At 49.3% G+C, this 26,306-nt stretch overlaps 1 protein-coding gene across 5 annotated transcripts in view; it reads left to right on the forward strand.

Moving 5' to 3' along the window:
* The first annotated feature begins 1,046 nt into the window (after positions 1–1,046).
* The window catches only part of LOC143429808 (protein kinase C-binding protein NELL1), a 51,381-nt gene continuing 26,121 nt past the window's right edge, over positions 1,047–26,306 (forward strand). For all 5 annotated transcript variants that reach the window (XM_076905599.1, XM_076905601.1, XM_076905602.1 and 2 more), the window contains exon 1: positions 1,047–1,617. In XM_076905599.1, coding sequence (XP_076761714.1) covers positions 1,284–1,617 — 334 coding nt within the window. In that variant the 5' untranslated portion in view covers positions 1,047–1,283. The remainder of the gene's footprint in view (positions 1,618–26,306) is intronic.

Here is a 26,306-nt window from a genome sequence, read left to right on the forward strand (position 1 = left end):
ACCGCCACTGCTACCAGCACCGCCGGTGCTGCTACTGCCGCCGCCGTCGTCGACGCTGGTGCTGCTGCCGCTGGCAGAGCCTCGCAGAGGTGTCCACCTCGTGGCAGTCGACACTTCCTGCCGGACGGTGGTAGTGTCCAGGCGCGCTGGACACACGACGAGCCGCAGCCGGTCGCCGCTGCTGCCGCTCTCGTTGTACATCGAGCGTAACGATTCAGACGTGGAGCCGGCCGTGGTACAGGAGACGTAGGAAGAAAGGTAGAAAGAAATAGAGGAGAGATTCTCGCCACTGGGGATAATAAGGAAGTAGGAAGTTGTGACACGGTGCGATCGGTGACACTGTGCTGTGACTACGATTAGACAACTGTACCGGAAGGCAGCCGTTTCGTTTTTCCTCCGGTGGTGCGAGAGAAACTGGCGACGAGGGCCAGGTTCGAGGAGAATTCGCGTGGAGACTGGTAACGGGAGAGAGTAAAAGGAAGAGAGGAGAGAAAAAAAAGGAAAGGGTTCGACCACGAGAAGGAACAACGAGTGCGACGAACCCTTTTGCTGCTCCCTTACACGAACAACCCGCACACTCGTGCACGTACACCGCGAGAGCCGCGACGTGTCGCCGGTAATATAGCGTGTACGCTTTCGTTTAGAGGGTTTCTTCCCTCCGACGTCGACGCGCGTAGGAGTGCCGTAGCGCACGCGGTGCCTCCTCTTCACAGAGTCGAGTTCCGTCGGGGTGTGCACCGTCTCGTGACTGCGCGTAACCTTCTCACACGATCCATCCTTTCGCGCGACAAACATTCTTATCAACGAACTCGAGAGGAACCGAGCAGACAAAATGATTCCGCCTATCTGATTCCATAAAACCAACGAAACAATCCGCCATACAAGATCCATAAAACCAAGCATCCACGAAGAAACTTGACACGCGACAAGAGCGTCGATCAAGAACAAAAAAACAACTAACCAAGACGACATAAACCAAAACGTAACCAATCTCCAAAGTAAGATCCCATTGAGATCATCCCTCGCAAACGAGAAGCAACGAAAACGAGACAAGAAGATCGCCAGTTGGTGGTTGGTGCCGGGTGTGCTGGTGGTGTCGGTTCGGCCAGGTCGTGGTGATGCCTCGCAGCCGCGGATCCCTCAGATCGCTGCTGGGTGTCGTAGGTAAGGACGCCGCTGGTGCACGCCAAGCCGCAGTCCCGGTTACGTACGGCGTCGTTGCGACGTGGACACGCTGACGAGCGCAGCACCCGGTGGCACGGCAGTGGTCGCCCCTGCAGGCCATGTATTACGGCCCGGCAATCGACCGTGCCGGCAGCAGCTGCAGTGCCAGCGACCTTCAGCAGCCGCGATCACCACGACCAGGACGTAGGAGGCGCGTTGACGCGACGCGCGGCGTCGCGGACCACGCTGACGCCGAGGAGGAACTGGTACGCTCGGGGGTGGAGGAGCCGGCGTACGTGGTGCTCGATGTGCAATCGAACGGGGACCATGGACATCACGGGGCCGGGTGCCACGCGGCCCCCAGGCCAGGCAGAAGACGGACCGGCGGAAACGCGATTAGGATACTGCTGCTCGCCACTGCCGCTGCCTTCCTCGCACTCGCCGTCTCACCAGGTAAGCTTCTCGGGTTTTTACGACTCTTAGACGAGGCGCAAGTCGAAGGGTGTGTTAGAGGGAATGGAGGATGTTGGTTTTCAATTTCGCTATCCTCTGTTGAGCGAGTTGGGTACTGTGATTGGGAATATACCTTGCTCTTTTGATTTGAATCAAAAGTATGATAATTGAAGAACCATTTGTAACGTTAAGTTCAGTACTTTTGAATGTGCGCACTGGCTTGGAAAATTTGTTTAAGTACAACCTTTCAATTTTCGCGAATAATCGATCTTTAGTCGCGAATCTGTGAAAACTGATTACTCTTAGAAGCTTTTGTATAGATCTATGCGTGTGTTGGGAAATACAAATTTAAGATTCCCACGGAAATTGCAGGTTCGAGAGATTTAAAAAGAGTCGTCGAATGCGCGCACGAATTTCCGTTCTGGGTGTCGAAAACCGCGAGGTACATTGCCCGATTGATCGAAACGCGAAAAGTAAACAGCGGTGGGCTGTCCGTCAGGGAAATGAGAGAAATATTCATGGCGTGTTCGCGCCTGCAACGTGTCCACTTGAGCGTGCAGATACGCGTGTATTATTAAAATGCTGTTCCGTTTCGCGACTCGTTACGCGCCCCTCCTATCCCTCATCTCTTCTCGCACCTCTTCTCGTTTTCTTTTTCCTCTTAATTCATTGGTGCGTTGCGAAAAGATCAGAGGAAATTAAGGTAGATTAATTAAGAAAGAGAGAGGGAGAGGAAGAAGGAGAAAGAGAGGAAAAAGGCAAAGAGAAGTGGAGGTTAGGTGTGCATTCAGCGCTTTTTAGGTCGACTTTTTCTTCGGAGAACGAGCAAGTGGCGAGTGGTGACAGTAACCATGTGACGCATTGCGTCAAAACCCGGTGTCGAGGAAACTGTTGCGCGAGATTGGTCCTGCTTTAGTTTCCGCGATTTTCGTGGACCCAACGGACGAGTCGCGTCCGTTTTATGGTCTCTTGCTACAATAACTCCTGCAGACCAACGGAGTATATTTAATCGTTCAATTATTTAGTACTCAAACCTAAAACCCAGAACCATCAGTCCAGATATTTGATGCTTTCAAACGATCAGCAAAAACTGCAGGAAAGTACCAAGAAAACGAACTCCCTTCCAACTAAACTAACCCGAAAACGCATTCACTAATACACCCACTGGCAACGGTTCGAAATTGAAAGCAAGTAGGGTAAAAATAATCCCCTCGAATGCCCCAAACTCTGCCTACGCAACTGAATTAAACACCCCGCTAATTATACCAAAAATTCCTTCCGTCGCCCCAAAAGTATCGTTTCCCAGACTGCCCGACTGGTCGTATACCCACGTCAAGAAGCTGAACCATTACGAACGGTCCCCGAAAGGCCATCTTTGGGGAATGCTTTAGAGAGGTGTCCCACGCGTGGTCGCGTAGGGGCCATTGTGTCTCGGTCCAGAATGCGACAGAAGGCGTGGAAATACGGTATTTTCCGTGAAAAGTGTCCCGTCTGTGCGCTCCTCGCGCCGCGCCCCTCCCTGTCCCTCTCGATGCTCCCCTTCGTATTGCCGGTGTTCGTCGGTCTGAGTCGTTCCGGTGGAAACGTGGCGTGTGGCCCGTAGACATCGGCGAGCCGCACCCACGCGCGCTATTTATCTCGTCGTCTGCCGAAGCCAAGTGCCAAGAAGTGTATTTTTTCGCATACCACCGTTCCCAGCTTCATATCTCTCTCACCATCGGCACACCGCCGTTCCGCGGCTACCCGTACTCCCCCCGGCGGTGCCGTCCCGTCTATTTCCATCTCGATCGGCCCGTGTCCTCTTCCTCTTCCTCCTCGTCCGTCTCCCTTCGCGCGCGGCCCTCTCTGTCGGCCGTGTTTTCCACGATTTACAAGGAAACGCGCGTGGAACGCCAGGCCCGCAGGGACGAATCGTATCGAAGGAGACGGCGGTGGTGCCACTTCTTAAATTTAGATATCGCGCAGAGAGGAGCGGCGGGGACCTCTGGTCCCACCCTCTCTTCTCTTTGAACGACCGCGCGAGATAGACGGGAAACGGATATAATAGATTTTCTGCGCCGTATATACCAAACTCCCTGGCGTCGTCACCTGGGTTCGATCAATTTTCTTTTTTCGCTCGTTCCACGGCGCGATACCATCCGCTGGGAGTCCGCCTCGAGCGTGGCAGAAGTTTGGACGACCGCGCGAAAGTTATACCGTCTCGAAGCGAGGAGACAGATAGAGAGGATGTTGGGAGAGAAGTTTTACGTAACGCATCATTTTCTGGACGGCTTCTGATCGATAGCAACACCGTGCGAAGTGTTCGCGAGGCTGGGGCGGGGGTTAACTCTCCAGCGCCTGGAGGATGTGTTACTCGTGTATGCATTAACAGTTTTCTGGAGCCGCGTCTGGAAACTTGCTTCTCAGACTCGTTATTTGCTGCTGATTCGATTCACAACGAACGCGAAGAATTGCACCATGGTTCTCATCGACAACAGAGAGTCTATCGAAACTTTTCGAAAGCAGGAAACTGTCTTTTGGTAAAAAAAAAAAAAAAAAGAAACGTTCGAATTCGATAGACGCTATAGTTAAATATAAATAGATGGCTCTCCTTTCATATTCGTCATGTTTCCTATTAGCATTGCGCAATCGAAGCGGTTGGGATTAGAAGCGTGGTTCCGAGGCGGTCTTACTTACACGAGCTCCCTTGAAACTCTGGTAAATGTGGACTTCTAAGAAAAACACGGGATTTCTATGAGAGGTCGAACATTCGGGGCTCGTAATTCTTTCTTACCAGGGGTGAGTCAGAGACCATCACGGTCCCCCCCTCTATCTTGCGAGACACGAGCCCGGTATCCCGATTTTACTTTATCGTAAATTAGATCCCTCCCTCTCGACGACGGATCGATACGTATCGGTTTTGGACGCGTGTTTGTCAAGAGCCAGCAATTAACAAGTAATTGTCACATTTTTTTCTTTAATCGCGCTAACTCTCCAACGCTAATGGAAGAGATTTTCGTTCTGCTTCGTTCGTGTTAAGAAAAATATTACTCTCGGCGAAGTTCTTCAGCGATTTCGCTCTCGATCAAGTTTTTCGTAACTTTGCGATCGACTTGCTGCCAACTGCACAAATCACACCGCTCCTGGATATTTATAGGAGGCTTCTGAGAAATACTATATAGGTTAGGAATTAAACAACGCGATGTTTGGAAACCAGAGTCTTCTGTCTATGTAAAATTGTTTAGAATGAACCGTCGTGAATGGGCGATTTCTGCGAACAGTTGGCAACGAGTGCGTTTCCGCCGCGAGGAATAGAGTAATCGAGATGTTCGATTGTCAAGGTCGCTCCAAGTTATCCATCCGAGTAAAATTATCTCTCGATCGTTTCGCTTCGATTACAATTGCGAATCAAATATTCCATACCAAAAATTGTAATCCTCTCGATTTCTGATACGTATAAACAGTTTATCTTCGAATTAAAACGAAGCAAATTTTACTCTGGCGCTCTCAATTCTCGCTCTCGAGGTCCTCCACCGCAGTTGCCTAGCATCCATCATCCCAGAAAGTTTGTCGCGGCCAAAATTCAGCGTGCTCGCGGATATACCTCTGTGTTTTTTTCTACAACAGTAAAAATCATCTTTGAACTCTTCTCAGCCAGTCAAACTCGAAAAGAACAGAACACTGTACTATTTCAAGTAGCGAGCTATACCATAAAGCAGTGAGTTCAATAATTGTAACCTCGCACAGTTAAACATCAATCCTTTGAGAGTGGAAAGGGAGAGCGACTACTTATTTTTTTTTTACATCAGTAAAAATTATCTTTGAACTCTTCTCAGCCAGTCGAAACCGAGAAGAACAGAACGCTGTACTATTTGAAGTAGCGAGCTATACCATAAAGCAGTAAACCCAGTAATTGTGACCTCGCACCGTTAAATATCGATACTTTGGGAGGGGGGACTACTATTTTTTTTTACAACAGTAAAAACTGCCTCTAAACTCTTCTCAGCCAGTCGAAACCGAGAAGAACAGAACGCTGTACTATTTGAAGTAGCGAGCTATACCATGAAGCAGTAAACCCAATAATTGTGACCTCGCACCGTTAAACATCAATCTTTTGGAGGTGAGGAGGAGAGGCGGCTAAGTAGCTACCACAGGCCTAGCAGGCACTAACGAAACAAGCAGATAAATCCTTTCTCAACGATCGCCAACAATATATCGACGGGCTAACTGGATCGCGATCACGAAACGGTCATTAAGTGTCTCTGGCGGTCGACAAATGTTCCTTGTTCTTGAAGTTTTCGCGACACGCTTAAGGGCTGGCTTTGTCAGGCCAGGCGCCAGACACCGTCCGCCAGGGACCGGTTTATTGTAATGGGTTTCGTGTATTCACAGTGTGATCATTGTACGCTTCCGTCTGTCGCGCGAGTAAATCTTTGGACGCGCATAATTCATCCGGCAATAATAGGCACGGTTAGTTACGACCGCCAAGTGTGAATAAGGCTTAATTCTACGTAAACGTCGGCAAAAATCGCTGGCGTCGCCTGAACCTATCCCAATCTGCAGGCGCGTCGCGAGTCTCGTGCTGCAGGATAATTGCATGGTCCACGCAGGGTTGTTCAACAACGATTCGCGTTAACCAAGCTTTCTTTCAGCTGTCGAGTGTAATCGTTGGAGAGGAGGAAACGTTGGTTGGGTATCTGTAAATGGAATGGAGTAATGGTGGCGTTGGTTCTGGCGGCTCGTGAAATATCGTTTCGTTTTTGGGGGTTGCTCTGTGCTTCTTCATCCTCTCTAGAGCCCCTCGCGCGCGCACAGCCACGCGTTAAGTGCAACGAGGCACGCAACCTTCCCACGCTATGATCTCAGAATTTCCCTCAATACCCTCTGGAAACGAATTTTCTCGTGTATCCCGTCCAGACATTTATTCCACGTCACGACCACTAATTACACGCTAAAAATCTATACTCTTTCCTGTTCACAATTTATGAGTCGACTGAAAAGTCTCGATGGACGTAGAAGTTGAATCACAGACGAGTTACACTGGATGAACGAATTTTCGTTGTAGAATCGTGACGGTAATTCGTTCCAGTCATCGTGTCAGCAAGCGTCACTTCAAATTGCGACAGATCGGCTTGGGCTTAACTTTCAACGATTTGTCAGCGGTTCTAGATACATTCTACGTCACTGTAGGAACATTCAAGCCTCTTAAGATTCCTCAGAAATGAAAATTACGCGTCTTAAACTTTACAACCCTGTCTTAATAATTATGATCCTCGCACTATTGTAAAAATTGTGAAGTACACGCGAAAAAGGTAAAACTATCGTTCGATAGTAAAGTGTGGGGCGTGTACGCACCACGTGGCAAAAGTATTCGAAGATCGATGTAACAAGTTACGGTCAGCTCGTTAAACTGTCGCGAAAAAATGAACCCACGAGATGAGACCTCCTCGCGGGTGGAACAGTGGCTGAAGCGGGGGGTACACACCACTTTCTCTGAAAGAGGTATTATCGTACCTGTCATCGCGGTTTTCACTCCATTCGAAAGGGATACGATTCTTCTTCTATTGTCGCGTCGCTCTAGCCTCCACCCTCCGACCCCTCCCTGAACTGGTTTCGAAATAATAAAGGGCAACCCTTTCCGTCTGTACAAAAGACAGTGACCCAAATTCAGCAGCCGAATCTCGTAGGTTCACGTGACCTCGAAATGGAAACGCAGCCGGCATCGCTGACGAGACAATCGAATTCGGTGCATATTCGAGGAATTTTCAGTTGACCTTCGCGTTCGTTTCGTAATTCACGAGCAACGTTGTACAGAATTCTCTTTTCGTTTTCGTGACTCAAAAACTGATGCTTGTATAAAAAAAAAAAAATAGTCAGAGCGTTTTATTGGTCCTCGTTCGATGAAAAATGTACGCGTTGAAATTTCATACGATCCAAAGAGCCTCCCGTTATGACCTGCCGGCAAATCGTTGACCGATAGAACGAATCTACTTAAAAAATCGATGAGCGTGACACTCGAACCGTCGAGAATTTCAGCGCAATCGAGGCTGACTGCATTATCGTGGCAAATGGGGGCGCGTAGAGCGGCGAGCACATGGTCAGAGCACCAGCCGTGACAGCAGCTGTCATATACCGGTCGTGCCACCTCCACAGCCACCATAAACACTCTCACACATCAACGAGACCCACGATTGTCTTTTTTCCCCGATGATTTTCGTGGGTTCGCAGGTGTCCACGCCTTCCCATAAACCATCAGGCTTTTTTTCGATCAACTCGCAAGATTGCGATTCCAGTGACATTCACGTTAGACCACCATCTTGGTCACTCGCAACATCAACCAATGAACCGCGCAAAACCGAATTAAGATTTGCTCGACTGTTATTGCGTGCGTCCATCAACTTTTTCGAGCAATACCTCTTCCATGCACTTTCGACCCTCACGCACTGTGTCATTTAATTAATGATGGCGTGTTGCGCGTAGAGGTTCAAGGCCTCGCCGCGTGAATCACTGACTAATTATGATCGAGAAATACCATACGCTGTTCGATAAGCAACGACATCTAGGGTGGAAAGAGCGATCCTTTCGTAGCAAGACCGCGGGTAATTAAACGAGAGCCCGTACGCGATCCCTCGCAGTGCAAAGATTTATGGTGTCACCAGTGAGAAATTAAGGGTGAACCAGTAGGATTTGTCGTAGCGCTTTGGACGGTCACAGGGGGTCCTTCCAGGGGGATGAAGGTGGGTTGTTCGCGTTGGGACCATGTGTTCCACTCGCGTATCTCGTTCGCACGTAGGGTTGGCGGACTTTCGAACCGAGAAACCATGGCTGCTACAGATTACACGTTATTCTACTTTACCTCGCGCGGTGGACTTAACGGCGAAAGGTATCCACGGGTCAAGAGAGAGAGAGAGAGAGAGAGAGAGAGAGAGAGAGAGAGAGAGAGAAAAAAAGAAGAGAGCTCGTAAAGAACGAAGAAGGAAGAGAGAAAGAGAGAAACGACGATAACCCACGATGGAATATTTTTCCAGGAATTTCGTGTCGGTCTGGGATTAGTGGGTTGGCCACGCGATCGCGTCGCAGCTAAAGCTGCCCGCCTGATGGTAAAGGAGGAGGAGGAGGGGGGCGACTAGCCGTGCTGGGAGGGTTGCATAATACACACAGAGCATCGAGCTTGCCAGGGCGTTGACTTTGCTAGGCGGTTACGTTTCTTACGCTTTGCTTCAACCCCCGGTTGCTAATATCGCGCCCGTTGCTCGTCTCCTCGGTTGAACCCTCCGGGATTACCGCGAGCGGAGACTCGCTCGAGCGCGTTCTTCCTCTCGATTATCGCGCGGCACAATTGAAAAACGAGATCTCTCCCCCTGCTGCTCTGGTCGCCTCGTTCCACCTGCTTCCTGGGTGAATGGAAAATTGCCACGCCTTAACGGGGAACCTGGCTCAGTCGAGGGAAACTGCGAGAGGAACGCGTTTGGGGGTGGCGTTCCTCTGCTGCGTCTGAGTTATTGTTTGTTCGTTGGGGATCCTGGAGGGACTATAGCGTTGCGTGGAAGGGCAATTTGGTTTCAACATCGTCAGATGTGTATGTGGACCTTTTAAGACACATATAGCGTCACACAAATACGAAATTTCGTCTGATCGAAGATTTTGTGCTCAACTGAATTTAGATTAGAAACATTGCTGGGTTTCTTTGGTAATTGACGTGCCTCTAAATGATCATTTTAACGTTCACAGAGATTTTTGTCAGGTTCGTTGGTAAATCGGTAAGCACCCTTAGCCACGCGAGCAGTTTGGTCGAAGCAGATTCGCGCGATCGCCTCTCGCAAAGGGGTGTTTCGTATTTTTCTTTTTGAAGTGTTCATCGTCGAATTGATTTCGATCGCGCTTTTCTATGCGTCGCACAAAGGCGCCGCGGGAGACGCGTTTCGATCGCGACGAAGTTACATCACCGCGAGGGGCGGCAATAACGCGGCTGTTTGTCGAGCAAGGGTTGTGTAACGAGCGACGAGCTTTCAACTGAACGTGTATCCGTCCGGCTCGCCCCCTTTTTCTTCTATTTGCGCGCGGACTCTAATGCACTTAGCGAACGCGAAAACACGTACATTTATAATTCCGCCGCGCGCGCGGCGCCGTTCAAATGGAGGCCAAAAAAATGACGAGGAGATCCCCTCTATCCTCTCGTACGTTCGCGATTAAGGTCATTTTTTTTATTTCAGAATACCCAACGAATCGTCGCGGTGTCTCTCTCGCTGTGAAACGCGATTCTACCAGAATATCCAGTTCCAATCTAATTATACGAGAGTCACTCAAGATTATTAAACCCTCAATTTCAATACTTTCCTTTCGAGAGTATCAAAAAAATTGTAATTTTATTTCCTCGCGGAAAACAGTGGCAGAATTTTCTGCAGAAGCGTATCGATTCACCATGACGCTGTGGTTTCCATTAGGACGGGGTTGAATCTCTCTGGGCTGGGAAATCGGCATGTCCGTTCAGCTCGCGTGACCTGCCACTTTCCCCTGACACGAGACGAGCCCTGATATAGCGAAAAACCGCCTCCTTCGTACCTCTACGGTGATTGCGAATCGAAGAGAGTAGGATGCAGCTCGTGTACACAGAATTAAGACTAATGGCGAGAGGGTAACGAATCGTGCGAGCCTGTTCAATATTCCTAGAGACCTTCCGCGTAATAGTGACTTCGCGTACGATTCTGAATTGCTATCGACGCGATTCATCCTGGGTACATATTTTATCCGCCGTTAATGTCCTGGAAATGACTTGGCAGAGTCTCGAGATTAATTCAGAAGGAGGGAAAAATTTGTCGAAAGGGTGAATATCCACTGGACGTGGCTCGAAATTCGTTCGTTACGCGTGCAGACAATTGGAATTCGAATTGGTTGCCCCTCGACGGCTGCATCAGCGGTTAACGCGAGCAAATCGATTCTGCGCGTCCGTTTCATCCCTTCGAGGGCGAGCTCGTTCGCGTATCCGAGCCACGGGTCGAGGAACGTGATATCACACGGTCGATTTGCTGGCTCAGAGGCGATTTGCAAGCTCGACGAAGTCAATGCCCTTCCGATTACGTTATACAATTCCGTTCCTCGGGGAAAGAATCAGCGTAACTAGGGCGCCATCTACGTAGATAATCCTTCGGAACTCGTTACTCCATTTTCCTAACCTCGACGACCATCAGGAGCGAGCTCGTTCCGCAGTTTCTCGTCTCGCAGGACGATGAGTCGCTCCAAAGAAATTTATTCAGACGACAGGCAAATTCTCTTGACCAAGCGTGAGTCACGATCAAGGAAGAATCCTACTTTTGCTGCTTCTGGCAGGAAGGGAATCGTTCGACCGATAAATTTCTGGTACCTAAATCCCCCAACTTGGATGACTCTCGTCAGCCTTATTGGCTATATCGTTTGTTATCATAGTCGATGAGTTTTTCGTCTCTCCAGAGTTTTTCCAGCTCATCGAGCCAAGTTTCGTCCAAGTGGACGAAGCGTGGATACAAGGGGGGTATAAATTCTCGTGTAAGTCCGGGACAATTAGTCTCCTCCGTTCGAGAATCCTGACTCGATGTGCTTTCTTAAGGGGCGTGGTCGAAGAGCACTATACTCTTCCTTTGGAACTCGAAAGCTTCAGAATTTCAACTTGTTCTACTTTCTAAACCTCGCATATGAAATCTTCTATCCATTATTCATCGAATTCCATGAAAACCAAATGCCAAGTGTTATCGTGGTAGTCCTGAAACCGATTCCTCGAGCGACAGAGCAGCTCTCGAAGGCTGCAAGTGTCATCAACTCCTCAGTATCTCCGTTTCATCCGTGTCAACTAGCCAGATCGTTCAGCCAGGGTCCCAAAGTGATCGTTTTTACGATTCGCATGAAGTTCAATCCACGAGCCTCTTTAAATTGACCCCGATACTCGAGTAAGAGGACGACAACTGGCTGTCCCCTTGAAGACACTAAGAGCCAACGATCCCTTGGACACCTCTGTCTAATCGAGTCAACCGATCGAATCGTTCGTCGCGGTTCCAAAGCGATTGAAATCGAGCCGACGATCGACTCCAATACCAAGCAGGACCACCAAGACGTCTTCCTCTGAGAGGGGTGGTCGAGTCTTCTTGATTGGCGCGCGCTGTGGTTCTCACGGGCTGGCGAAATTGCCAATGTAGAACCGAACGGAGAACGACGTGTGACATCATCAACGAGGAATTCGAATTCGACACACGCGTAAAGGGGGCTGAGGGGTGGGGTGGAGGCCTGGTTCAGTCCTCGTGCCGCGTTTGATCTTCCGTCGAATCGACTGGCCAATATTGCCTCCATTTAAGAGAGACCCGTCACGCTCGTTTCGCGGGCACAGGATTCCTTCGATATCAATAAGTAATATGACATCCAGGCGAGGACGTATGTATACGTCGGGTCACGGGTCGACGACAAAGGTCGATTGTGCGTCGCTTCGCTGATTTTTCGAGGACCACCAAAGTTCAGCCCTCCGTTTAAGCGGTGGAACGGTCGTCTTGGGACCACACATGTTGGTCTCGTTCGATCCCTTACTTTATGGTCTCTGATCGTTCGAACGAGGACCAACAGGGTTCGTCCAGAGCAGTCTCATCGCCAGTAAACGATCAGAGGAACCGTTAATTCGGTGGGCGTTGGGATTGAGATCTTCGTTAGAGGATTTACGTTAGACCTCGCGACGCGTTGAATGATTAAACGATTGCAACCTTCCATTCGACTTTCGCGCGGATCGATCCCCTTCCAAGTAAAACACAGGGGTGCATCGATTTTTCGTAGCAGCCGCAATCTATCGCGACTTTGGCACGCGAAAGTAACCAGCCGTTAAGTCCACCTTCCAAAGCCAACAGTAACGACAAAACCCTCTAATCGTTTTCCAAATGCCCCATCCTGTAATCTTCGTACACGGACCTCTTTCGATCCCACGCAAGCGACCATCGAGCACAATTCCAGCAGCCAATGTCGCGTAAGAAAGTCAGTTAACGCGGGATAAGAATCTAGCCCTCTGGCGAGAGGGGTTAACAATATTCGAGCAGAAAGGAATCGCATAGGCGAGGTGCAGCCAGAGTCGAGTGACCTGCTGCCCCCGGCCTACCACCACCCCTTACATCCGCCGTTCTCCTCGTGGCACCCTCGTGGCGTGCGCCTTTCCCCACCCCTCGAGCCGCGCGTCAACGCCCCCGCCAGCCCCGACGGCCCCGCCGCAAGCCCAGCTTTTTCTCGGGGGTTCATCGATCGCCCCCAATCACCCACACCTGCCATCTTGCTTCTCTCTATCCCCTTAAAACCCCGAATGCTTTCTTACCTCGACCGTTTCTCTCTCTCTCTTTTCGTTTTTCTCTTTTTCCTAGCCGCGCAGCCACCCCTCCTTCCTCAGGAAATTTTCTTATCGCTGGCCCAGCAGCCTGCGGTGGTTTCGAATTTTAAATTAAAGGCTTCGACGAAGGTGGTCGAGGAACACTGAGATTGAGGTAAATCGAGTTTAAAAGTCGTTTTTGTATCCTTTGTAAGGGTAAATACGTTTTTACAGGGTGTCTACTGTTTGGAAGAGTGGAAAGTGTTATGGATATTCTTTGGGGGGTTGGTTTTTATGGAAATCGTTTAGTAGGAGTTGTATTTTCGTGAGGTTTTTAATGGAAAATGGATGTTTAAGGGATGATTGGTAGACACTTTGGTGGATTTACTATGAATTTTTCACGTGCATGATTCTTCTGTGGTCATCGAGGGTTTCAGTTGGCACTCGTTGTCCGCTTTTGTTCCGCCGCCTCGTTTCCCAGGCGTTCCTCCAGTCCTTTGGGCAGACAAACCTCGGTTGGCCTCTCTTTATCTCGTGCAAACAGCGAGGTTTCATTTCACGGAGGCTTTGTTCTCCCTTCTCGTCCCTTATTCCATTTCCGGTATCGCCAGAGCGTCAGTCTATCTTACTTTCCATCGAAATTAGTTTTTCCTCCAGATCGTTCGCACCCTCGAACCTTCCATCGGGAAAAGTAAACGTTTATTCGCCTTATTTCACCCCCTATTCTTCGTCGAATTGCTGCGACTGTGGTTACTTAAATTTCCTTCATTTTTGCTATTAAGTTCCATCAGCAGACTTACGCTTCTTCAATTCAAACAGCAACTTCTGTAGTTCGTACTGGCGTCGCACGCGCGATCGTTAGAGCCACTTTGGGATCGCTATCGTTCACAGAATTAATTGCGAGGCGTGCGTGGAAAAAGTCACGACAACTGTCAAACAAAGGTTAGGATTCCACGAACCACAACGATCATTGGTTCCGCGAGGGTCGTCAAAATTACGATCGATGGGCCTCGAGGAACGACCGATTCGAACGGGTCACGGGGATATCGATGCTCCCGAATATTAATGCCCGCTCGTCGTTCACAATTGCCGCTAATTAGCGGCACGCATCTTCCCCAATTGAGGCTCGTTTCGACGCTCGCCCTGCCCCGTTGCGCCTCCGACACTCCGTCAGGCCCACACGCGTTCGGTAAGGTCACGGTCGTCGAGCAGCGACGAGCCTTGGAAATTTCACGAGTACCCGCCTGCCTGCCCTCGTTCCAACCCAATTCTCCTTTTCTCTGGCAAAAAAAAACACCGCGAGCGCTCCTGGACGATCTCCAAATCGGCTCGACGGAAATTCATTTCCATGGGGGGACGCTCGATCGGTAACGCACGCGGAAATTGAACCGTTATCGGCAGAAACCTTCCTCCTTTGATGGAAGATTCTATTTTCTAGGAAATTGGAACACCTTTTAAGAGACCTTTGGTCGGATGGTTTTCGTCGATGAAAGGGTATTGCTTCCTTGGTCGTGATCGTCGACATAACCGGTACTTCTTTTTGTATTCAATAGATTTGTCGTTTCGACAGTTCTAATACTCGCGTACTCAATAATTATCGATCTACAGTCTAATGCTATCTACTCTAATCCACCTGTTACTAATTACAAGGTTAACGTAATATGAGACGATTCCTCTTTGTTTTCAAATGAAAGCGCCGATTAAAGTTGCATCACATTCATTATGCGAGTTCTGATTCAGTGCATTGTCGGTTCATCAGGGCAACGTGTGAACAACGCGGTGCTTGGAAAGCAGGACAAATGAATACGCTCTTCCGGTAGGATTCCAGTGATTTTTGTTCCAATTAAAAATTCGAATCCACGACAACCGCGAACGCGTTTCCAGTCTGATACGAGCCAAGAAACGTATCGGACGCGCTTCTACGCGTATTTACGTTCATCACGCGATCGATGCATTATGCAAGCGTGACGTATAAGTCGTTCGACTCGGAAAGACACGCGGCTATTGGAACTGGAACGTGATTGCATAAAATCGAACGTGAGAAAGATGAGAAACGGAAACGGCACGACGCACCGATAACCCCCCCTCCTCCCGCGTACGCGTAATTTTTTCCTTCACCAAGTTTTATCCGTGTACCGTCATGTCGCTACAGATGAGGGTGGGCGAATTTGCATACCCACACAGATAAACCTCCTCTATCCGCGGGCTATTTTCACGAACCGCTCGCACACACGCGCGATATGCAAACGGTCCCCAATGCACGTATTATTACTCACTCCTCGTTTATCATATTCGAGAACATGACTATCGAACCGCTTTCCGTCATTTCATTGTGCTTTAAATTTCAAATCCTCCTGTGCAATCCGTGATTATGCCTCGGTTAAAATATACTACCTACAATCGATCGATCTGAAATAAAATAGTATAAAGGTTCGCTTACAGAACTAGATGAGGCATTTTGATGACATTAGCGTACGATATTCTTCTTTGAACGCGGAAGAGTGCCTGTTATTCGTCGCCTGGTTGTTTCGTGGTAACGAGAATTAATTGGCGAACGATCGACGCGAGGTATGATTAGAGAGAAGTTAGGTTAGAACGCGAGGCCGTCTCTGGTACTTCCGGTGGCGGTGCTCGTCGGGACGCGGCGGTCTATACGTACGTGGCTCGCGTTCGTCACGCTGCGACGAATACGACGCACGCAATTTTCTAGGTCGACACGACGCAGCAGGGAAGGTCAGGATTGGTTCAAGTCCAAGCGAGTGGTTGTCGCGGCCGTCGACGGCACAACGCGTTCACCTCGCCGCTAGCCGATCTATAATTAGCGAATTTCCGTGGAGCGTTCCGTCGAAGGAGATCGAGGAACGCCACCTCTCGCCTCTCTCCGTCGAGGAAGAAGAGAAGCGGCGACACCTTTCATCGAGACGAGGCCGTTCTGTATAAATAATCCAGCACATGGAATGTTTTCCATCGCAGCGTTTCTTCTTTACCAAAAGCTGGTTTCCCTTTCGAACGGTCGCGCGACACTTTCACTTTCTAAGCCATAAACTACTCGAGCCGTAAGAGATACACGAGCCGTTACAAAGTGATCGACTCCTGTTCTCGATTTTCTTCGTTTTTTTAAGTCCTAAGGCTGAAGGGGTTAATCAGTCTTAAGTGGCAGTTGAATCATTAACACTTGTAAAACTGCGCTGCTGAAGAAACGTTCTAATAAATTATCCATCGAGATTGCTCTCGACACCATCCATACGCGTGGTCGTTCTCGAGAGCAGAAGACCCTCGACGCCCCTTCTTCTTGCCCTCGGAAGCTCACGCTCGCGATGAGGCTCCGCAGGTGGCCGGATGTCTCTTGAAAAGTGGCCAGCTTCGCGGCTCCAATCTTCGACGAGCTTTCGTTCTTCGCGAAACGGCGTTTCCATCTTGCGCTGCATTCGATTTACTCTGCTTCATCGTGGAGATCCATAGAACCGACGTTGGTCGTATTCGAAGCTCCCATTGGATTTTTTCCTAGGATTTCTAGATCCCCTGTTCTTCGAACGTTACGAGGTAGGATTTCATCTTGATTTTCGAGGTTCAGACATCCAGTGAATCTATGACACAGAAGATCAAACAGTCGATTGTGTTTCTCTAGTCTGGAGGTGGAAAAATTGGTGGAAATATGAGAAGAGGCGAGACTGTGAGGTATTCTAGCTGACAGCCGTGGTAAGAATAGCCAGAAAACCGGAGGACAATTCGAGAATCGCTATGAATCACTTCCTGAACTTGTTTTTCGTTTCTTCCCGTCTCCTCACTGTCGCAATAAATACAGGGCAGAAAAGCTGCGAGAATTAATGGTCCCGTGGGTTCGCTGCGCCCGCTTGGAGGCGCCTCGATCGCTCGCCCCCTTCGAATTACTCTGTTAACTTGCATTCCATCGCGTTTCGCATCAGCTCGCAGTTCCTTATTGTCCCTCGTCTGGCTGTCCTCAAACTCGCGCGTCCATTGCCAGGCAACGAGAACAAGAGCCCGCGCAGGACACGTTTCTAATCTCCTAACAACGTTTCTAGAGACCGTTTTCTCGTAGGTAACCGACTTTATAGGAGGTCGCTCGCCGCTGGCTTCGAGGGATATGAGTTATGGTATCATCCTGTTACCGGAAATCTCGATCGTAGCCGAGAACATTTTGCGCGAAAACGCCTGGTGAACCGTATAATATTCGACTTCTGGCACGGTCGTTCCGCATCGGGGATAGGAAAAATCCGGGACTAGTACTATTTCAGCCCACGTGGGCTTCCAGCTAGGCTAATAAAGTATGCCGGTTATAGACCTGGTAACCCTGCGACGGTTCTTTGAAATATTATTTCTGAGAACACGTTGTTTCGCAGCCTGGCCAGCACCGTTTCAAGGTGATCGTTGCGCGCACGCAACGACCCACTAGATAAGGGGGGAGGGGGGAATCATTTCTGGTTAATAATAATTTACAAATGATCGAGACGTTATAATTACACGGTCGCGAGTACGGGACGTGATCGCGATGGCGGAACGCTTCAGGGACCGATTGGCTGCTGGTTCAATTGCAGGCTCTCCGCTATGAGAACCGACGCGACGTTTCTCAGTCTCAGATTCAACACCATCGGATCCCCGCTCGTAAATACGTGCCAGCGGTGAATTTACACCCGCTGGAAACTGTGTACCGGGGGTATTTTTCAATTTGCATCCGCCACTCTCGTTTTACTCTTACTCTCGCCGGGCCGTTTCAATTGAACGCGCGGCACCGCGGCGGTTATAACGATTCCGATATCCTCGCCTCCGTACGGAGCACGGGTGATGAATATAAAGTGGCGAGGAATATATGGCGGAATTATGCCACCGTTCTCTCCTTTGTTTGCCTGCCCCCGTTCCGATGCAATTCGAGAAAAAGCCGGAAGGGTGGCGGGCGCGGATTCGAGCCACGCAGAAATGAAATCCAGAGGGGTATTTGAAATGTTAAATGTCCTCGTGTCACAAGAGAGAGAGAGAGAGAGAGAGAGAAAGAGAGAGAGAGACAGTGGAAACTAACCAACGAACCGAAGGAAGTGTAAAAATAACGCTCATTTCGAAAAGAAATGGCTGGTACAACGAGAAACGGACCTCAATTACCGAACGGACACGATTGGCCAACTTTTTGGACGTTCTCCAAAAATTCTCGCGATAACTCCGTACTCCATACCGCCGTAACTCTCAACTGGGTGTAATCCACTAAATCTTGAATCTACTATTGGAAAATTCACGAACATGAAATAACGCGAACAATCTATTCCACAGTTGTTGAAGAAAAAAGTCGATGGAAGGATGCGTTCCTGGAGTTGTGTCGAGTATCGTGTCATATCGCAGCGGACACCGCAACGCGGAGGGCGGATCGAAGGACCTCGACTTACGTAAAACACTTCTTCGCGCTCGATCGAATTTCCTGGCCACCCTCGGGCCTCTACAAACCGTATGCACCTATTACGTCGCTTTTACGATCTCCTCGTAAACGTCCAGGCCCGCGAAATTGATAGACCACTATGTTACACGCACGTATACACCCCCCCACGCGGTACCAACCGCCGTCGCGCGTCTTCGATGTCTTCTTCGACCTAACTGCGCTCGAGCATCCCTCTGTTTCCACCGTTTCCGTCGTAAAGGGTCGACAGCCCGGAGAACAGTCGATCCTTCGAGTCATACTCGACGTTACCTCGCGATAAAGCCGCGAAACGTGATTTCGAACGCGGTTACTATGCGTCTCTAGACGCGACAAAAATAATGGCGATGGAAATTGCTCCACCGGTTATAGCGCGTCTTTGTCTCTGTCTGAGACAGATATTCAACGTTCTCGTCCTTTGTATCGGGGATAGAAGGCGGAGGAGTGAAAAATACCCTCTGCAGAGGATTCTGGTGATTCTCGCGAATTATTTGGGGTGGTTCCTCGTTAATCTGTCGGTTTTATCGTAGGAACGGGATCGTTCGTGGCGGTGGAACTGTGTCACCGATGGCAGCGCCCCGTAGATCCGTCGTTAGAGCGTGGCTACTTGACGCGAGACGGCGTGAAAGTCCCGGGGCGCCGTAAAAAAAGCGCGTAATCGTCCCGAGCGGCCAATTCTGCGAGCAGCCGATGATTTTACGAGCGAGACGCGACTGCAGACGCCGAGCAGACGCGAGCCGGTTCAGCGCGAATAAATTCTAAACCCTCGCCTACGCTCGTTGAGACGGCGCCGGTAAACGCGCCGCTTAAAAATTGCTGCGCTACTAGCGGAAGGCTACCGCTTCGCTCGCTTTAAAAATACGGTGTCTCTAGCTGTCTCGTATTCACGTAAATACGGACCACCCACCTCTGGTTTCCTTCTTTCTCATCGTGATACAGAAATTATTTTACACTGCACACTCTCTAATCGCCTCACGATATTTTAGAATTAATTAAAACTCTCAATTATCGTGCGAAAGCATCTGAAATATTAAATCGACGCGCAACGGACGTAATCTAAAGGGATTGGAAGTTATAATAACCAGCTTCGAGTTTTAGTAGCGTCGATAACGATCGTCGAAGGGTCCCGTCAGTATCCCGCGCGCGCGAAATTTAAATAGGCGAGACGATCGTGGGATGGAGACAGGGAGGGGGCGAGTGGAACGAGGCAAGTGGCCGACGACGCGAACGACAAGGAGGGAATTGTAAAGTCGTCATAATTGATTGCATCTTTCGCGAATAGAGAGGAGAAGCCTTGAAGAGGAGGCTGAAAGGAAGAAGACGGTGGAGGAGGACGCGAGTGGCCCTCTCGCTGATACGAGAGCCGTTGACATTACCACCGTTCCTCGTCGTCGCGAGACCACGCGCCACACACCGAGCGCACCGCGATTTTTTATCCCCGACCGGCAATAAACAGATCCATCGCGACTCTCTCTCCCCCTTTCTGTCCCCTCTTTACGGTCTTCCTTCTTTTTTATCTTTTTTTTTTCTCTTCCTCCTCTCGTCGTTCCTCGACGACAATGAACGGTCTTCGACGACAGAGGATTCTCTTTCTGGCGCGGCGAAAAATGTGTTGTTCGAAATAATTGGAGGTTCGAGGAACTTGGGAGATATTCAACCACCCTCTGACGCCTATTATTACTTTTGCGATGCTTCAATTTCGCGTAGAGACTGTTCTAAAATTAAGTTCATTGAAAGCGAGGATCCCTTCGTGGTTCTATCGTTGGATTAATTTCTATGGTTCTGAGATACCGACGCTCGAATCGATGTCTAGGTTCCAGCTTAAAATAGTCCTCTCGAGGACTATTCCTATGTATATTTCCACCAATTTTCATCGAGACGCACGGTTAAACAATGCTCGCCCAGACGACACACGACGATCGATGCTTGCCGCCGTTTTTCTCGTGCCTTCGAACGTGCGAATGTCTTCGTCGCGTCGCATCAAGGACGGTTCGTCTCGTCTGAAGTGTCTTCGTGAGACGAATTTCTGGGACGTTTCCACAGCGCGACGATGCAGGAGGATCGAATAACCGAAATTCAGGATGGAAGCGAACATTTTGCTGCGTCTTCGTAGGAAAAATTCCCCAGACTCGAAGCAACCCCCTTGGAACGAAAAAATAAATTTATAACCAAGGAAACATCTCATAAAAGGAAATCTCTCGTTCGTCGCGAGACGAAGTTGACCTCGCGAAAGTTCGAACAACCGTTTCCACCTCGTCAAGTAATACCGCCGTACAAGCGGCTCAATCAAACCGTACGAATATTCGCTAACCTCGACAGCCTTGACATTCGTCCTGTTCTCCCTTATTACGAGGAAAAGGACTCCACAAGTCGTTCCAACTGCTTCAAGACTGGCATAATTGGCGCGAGCACACAGAGATCACCCTGGGGGATCGACGATCCCGTTTCAACGGCGACCTCCGCTCATCACGGACGATCCTTATCAGGATAATAGACGCGAAGGATTTTCGAGCGACCCTAGAGCACCAGAGAAGGCAAAAGAATGAAAAAAAAAAAAAAACATAGCGGTTGAATCGACAGAATCCCCCAAGTAAATGGTGGGATCCCTCGTCAACCACAATTTTCCATCGCGTCCTCTTACTATCAAGGTCAGAGAGGCTGTTCTGGCGAGGACAGCATCGTTGTCGCGTATTGTGAACAGCAGTCGTTCGCCACTGGGAAAAATGTCCGCGAAGGGACGCCAGATTGTCGCGATTGTTAGAGGAATCACTTCTGCCCAGGGAGATTCGTCCAGAGTAATCCAATCGCCGCTTAGAAGATGCTCGAAGGTTCTGTTTACCGCACGGATGATTGGACGCTCGAGAAGTAGTCTTGGCCAGACGCGTCGAGGGCACTGTCGATGGAACAAAATTGGTAATGTCACCCCTGAAGCGGCGTGCGCGTGACAAATGGAGGGAGATCGTAAGAAAGATGCAGGCCTGCCAGGCGAATATACGGTCGAACGAAAGCGAATGCAATTACGGGGGCCGTGGAAACGGGAAATAATGAATTCAAGCCCCGTTTCTGCCGTGTGCGCGCCCGTGGGATTACCGCCGCGCGCTACTCGAGAGGGATGAAGGTGAGGATTTATTCCGTACCGAGGCAGAGAGCGCCTGAAAGCTATGACCTACTTCAATTTGCCTTCCGCCGCGTTCGCAGGCATACCACGTTCCTCACTTTTGTCGCGGTCGTGTCGGTTCCAGTCCCCGAGCGACGGCCTTTCGGCACCGCGACGGCGATCGAGAGACAGCAGCGGTGACGCTCGCAACGAATAAATTAGGGGGAGGCATTATTTTTGGCCAAACCTTCTTCTCTCGCTCGAACCAACTTTCTTCGACTTTCCACGATTTTTGCTTAGACTCTCGAGGGTATCCTCTCCTCTTGTACGCGTTCGATAAATTGAACACGCTTCTCGTCGCAGTGTTTTCAGTCTACTTTAAGCTGCTTCCTTTCTTCCTTAGGACTGGGTTCCTTAAAATAGCCATATTTATCTTGTTTCGCTGGGCAGATGCTGGGGACATTCGTTTGATTTCGACTGGAGTAATTAATTCTTGTTTGCGAGCAGGGAAGTTAGAGAGGGGAAGAGAGAGTGAGGTTAGGTTTAGAAATACTTAACTTCGAAACGCTGCTGTCGCGGCTCTCTAACGCGCGTATCTTCTTCTTGTACTTAAAACAAACAATGTAAAGTCTCGATTATATTTTGTGCACTGCGCCTGTGTGTTTGCACGACGGTGAGCCTGTTTATTGGTACGAGGGGGATCCCGTTTTTCAGGAATTCGTAATTTATATGAATTCCATGGGTGTACCTCCCGCGAGGCAGGTGTTGTACGAGCGGATCGGCTCGCAACACCTGGCGCCTCGTACGTTTTCCGTACTACAACTCCCCCCTCGTCGTTTACCGCTAAATACAACAGGAACCAGCGTTTCTAGCTCGTTAAGCGACTAATTGCGACAAGAGCCTCGAGAAATAAATGTTCTCTTTCATAATTCTCCTACTCTAATCCCTTGTGCACGTGTTTCTCTGAAAAAGTCGACCACTATATAACAGTGACACGATTATTTCCTAGTAGAAGACCAGAAATCTCGCGAACGTTAATTAACCCAAAGAAAATTGGATAACTAGGATCGTAAAATGAGAGGAGTAAAAAAATATGGCCTAATAAAGACATTCTGGGGTGCGAGCTTGTCCTCGAGCAATTCTCGACGCTATTGGCTGTAACAACAAGGACGAAAACCAGGAATTCCGTCTGTGTAACCGCGATCCGTGCCACGGGAACAGTTTCAGTCTGGCTGCGCCCGCTGGAGCCGCAGCAATCGCGATTTCGCGGCGGCACGATTGATCCCGGCGCCGTTTTCGAGTGAAGCTGCACCAAAATCCGGCAACGATCGTTCGCGTCTGCCCCTGCATCGCTCGGAAGTAGGCTGACGGGGGTGGGGACCAGGGCGAGTCCTGGAGGAGGCTCCCATCACCGATTAAACAATCGCGATTGTAACGTAGGAAAGAGGTATGCTCGAGGGAAGACACGCTATAAAGCGATTACACAATAATGGGATCGTTTCAATAAATGAGAAATTCTATGTAAAGTGATCTAACGTAGGAAACGCTCGAGTGAAATCGAGGTCGACTGGAAGTATACTCTTTTCCGCAAACTCTATCGAATTCCTGACGTATTTCTTGCTCTGTGCTAAACGCTACATGAAGTTTATTCGAAGCCAATAGAGTTCTTGCTTGGAACCAATATGGCTGCCAGATTTGTCTCTTTCATTATGAATCTTTTTGCTCTGCGTACGAATTATGGATATGAACATATCTGAACATGTTTCTCTGAACGTGTACACCGACTAAGAACTTAAATCTAAATAATTCAACTTAGAATGCAAATTTTACTCGAACAAATATGCCTGCGAGATCATAATCAGGCTCAGTTTGTAGGGTATAGATTTTACACGTAACTCCAGCGTGCATCGAGCGGTTTTCCACGTATCTCTGGCGAAACGTAGACGAGGTGGATTCACGAAAGGGCACTAAAAGATACGGGCGGCCGGGTTGTGTACGGATTTTGCAGAGTTCACTGGCGCAATGCGGGGCGGCCAGACAACATGGCGCACCCTTCCACGTTGAATCGCACGCAGACAGACGCGGTCCACGTACGTGTAACGTACCTACACGCGTTACGTTCGTCTTCGGTTACCAGTACAGTCGATTGGTTCTTGGCTCGTTCCAAGCGGCGACGAGGTGCGTCCGTTTATTAAACGCGTTTACAAGGTACATTGCACCGCGCACTATTTCGATCGTAATCTCGTCCAGATTGTAACCCCACCACAATGCGGAAATTATCCACCCGTAAAACTATATTTCGCCCATCTGCAGCGACGCTGGCGTGCAGTTCGCTCGAAGCTGTCATTACAGAAAGAGATCCAACAGATAAGATTCCAAAGAAGGAGCTTTTTCAAACGTGATAATGTTAATAATTTTCTATGTGATTATTGAGGTATCCAGCTTTACACGTCGCTACCTTTCGACTACCTTTTTTTCCTTGGCACGCGCCTAGATGGGGACCCTTCGTTCCCCTTCTGCCACGAGTCCTCCTCTTTACTCGCCATAATTCGAAACAGTCCTAAGAAGGAGCTTTTTTAAATGTGATAATGATAAAAATTCGCCACGTGATTATTGAGGTATCTAGCTTTACACGTCGCTACCTTTCGACTACCTTTTTTCCCTTGGCACGCGCCTAGATGGGACCCTTCGTTCCCCTCCTGCCACGAATCCTCCTCCTTACTCGTCGCCATAATTCGAAACAGTCCTAAAAAGGAGCTTTTTTTAAATGTGATAATGATAAAAATTCGTCACGTGATTATTGAGGTATCCAGCTTTACAGGTCGCTACCTTTCGACTACCTTTTTTTCCTTGGCACGCGTCTAGATGGGACCCTTCGTTCCCCTCCTGCCACGAGTTCTCCTCCTTACTCGTCGCCATAATTCGAAACAGTCCTAAGAAGGAGCTTTTTTAAATGTGATAATGATAAAAATTCGCCACGTGATTATTGAGGTATCCAGCTTTACACGTCGCTACCTTTCGACTACCTTTTTTTTCTTGGCACGCGTCTAGATGGGACCCTTCGTTCCCCTCCTGCCACGAGTCCTCCTCCTTACTCGTCGCCATAATTCGGAACAGGTGTTGGGTTCCCGTAAAACTGGTTATTCACGCGTGTTAATTGGGGTACCTCATCTGCTCGTCTCATCTGGGTCAACAGGCCCTACGCGATTCGAGACTCCAATTTCGAACTCTCCACCCTGCTGTCGTTCCCGTTTAACGTTCGTCCTGTTATTAATAGCCACTGGTAATTTTACTTGCAATCGCGAATTGATTTAATCCTCTCGTCGACGGTTTCTCGCACGCGAGCGCGTCAAGGTTGACGAGATTCTTTGACTCGCAAAATTCCCAGGTTCCAGCGACGAGAAAAGGCCCGCGCGCGCGATTATCGAGAGCAGTTGAAATCCTTCTCGCCACGAACGCCCGTTTCAACCAATTACTCCGACCTTGACCCGGGCTTAGGGTAGCGGCACTCGAACTGTTCGACGCGGAGCGGCGTTCTTGAATTTTTTACGCCACTCACCCCGCGAATTCCCTCGCTGCCTAGCCTCGAAAACTCGCCTCGCCCTTAAATCTTTGGCCACTGCTTCGAACCAACTGCTTAAAACGCCTCTACGACTACGAAAATTATTACCAACATTTTCTACAACAAAGTACAATCTCAAGACGTCAGTGGTTAGTCTCCTGTCGATTATTCAGGTTACACAATAATTTATCCAACTTCCCATAAAACAGTGAATCTTTCATTCGCTTCTGACAGAAAGCAATATCAATACTTTAGTGGGTTGTATTATTTTCTCGTGAATAGTTCAGCGTCGTGAAACGCGAAAGTGGAACAAGTCACGAGACAAGCCGCTTCAGACTGTTCCAATCTTCCGTGAAGGATCTCACAAGTTGGCTGTACATTACTTCGAAATAAACCACCTTCGAGCACCCTCTAGATCGACGATAGTCGCCATGGGAGTGTCTGAAAACCATTTCCATGGAGAATCTGTCGGAAAAGGCGAGGGGTTTCTCGCTGATCCGGCGAAAATTCTGGCAACGCCCCACCCGAAACGAGGCGGTCTAACGAACATACGGCTGGTCCCGCAGGAGCCTGGACACGCGGCACGCGTCAACGCGAGGGCAGACACAAAAGGCTGGGAAATGGAGAGCGAATTGCTCGTTATCGAGTGGTCAGGACGCGTCGAGGGGGCGTTTGGGGATTTCACGGTCGCCCTTACGACCAGGAGGGCCTCGCGCGACCAAGAGGGTGGCGAAGCGGCTGTACCAGACGTGGATGGAACGAATCGCGCGAGAATTGTCTCCCATCCGTGACCCCCATGGTCTCGCGTTCTTCTTTCGGGGAAACTTGGGGCTACTTGCGGCACCTTTGACACGTTTGTGGATGCGAATGCTATAGCATTTGTTTTCATGACGTAGAATGACACGAATGCTGTAGCATTCAAATCTTGAAGTGATTTTGAAATTTTAATCAAATTGCGGATATCACAACAAATTTAGAAGGGAATTACTGTCAAGTCTCGCAGCTCGTTGAAAGTTTTACTATCCGCAAACGTGTTAAGAGGCGACGCGTGGTTCACGAGGCGGACTCTTCCGTTTAGCTCGTCCTGCGAGATCAATCGAGGCCACCCTCTCGATTTGTCCTCGTCCCCTGCGTCGTTTCGACGTAAATACGAGGGTGGCGGAAGTGATTCGAATTTTGGGTGTACAGAAACCTCGAATTGTGTCTGAATTCAATTCCTGAATGTGCTATGAAGCATGTTACTGCGATATATTTGTGATTCATGGAGTATTAGTTAATATTGCCATAAAGGTTCATTGAACAATTGGAAGAACAATAATCTCGCGTT

Source organism: Xylocopa sonorina, chromosome 12 (assembly GCF_050948175.1).
Source record: "Xylocopa sonorina isolate GNS202 chromosome 12, iyXylSono1_principal, whole genome shotgun sequence".
Classification (NCBI taxonomy): Eukaryota; Metazoa; Arthropoda; class Insecta; order Hymenoptera; family Apidae; genus Xylocopa; species Xylocopa sonorina.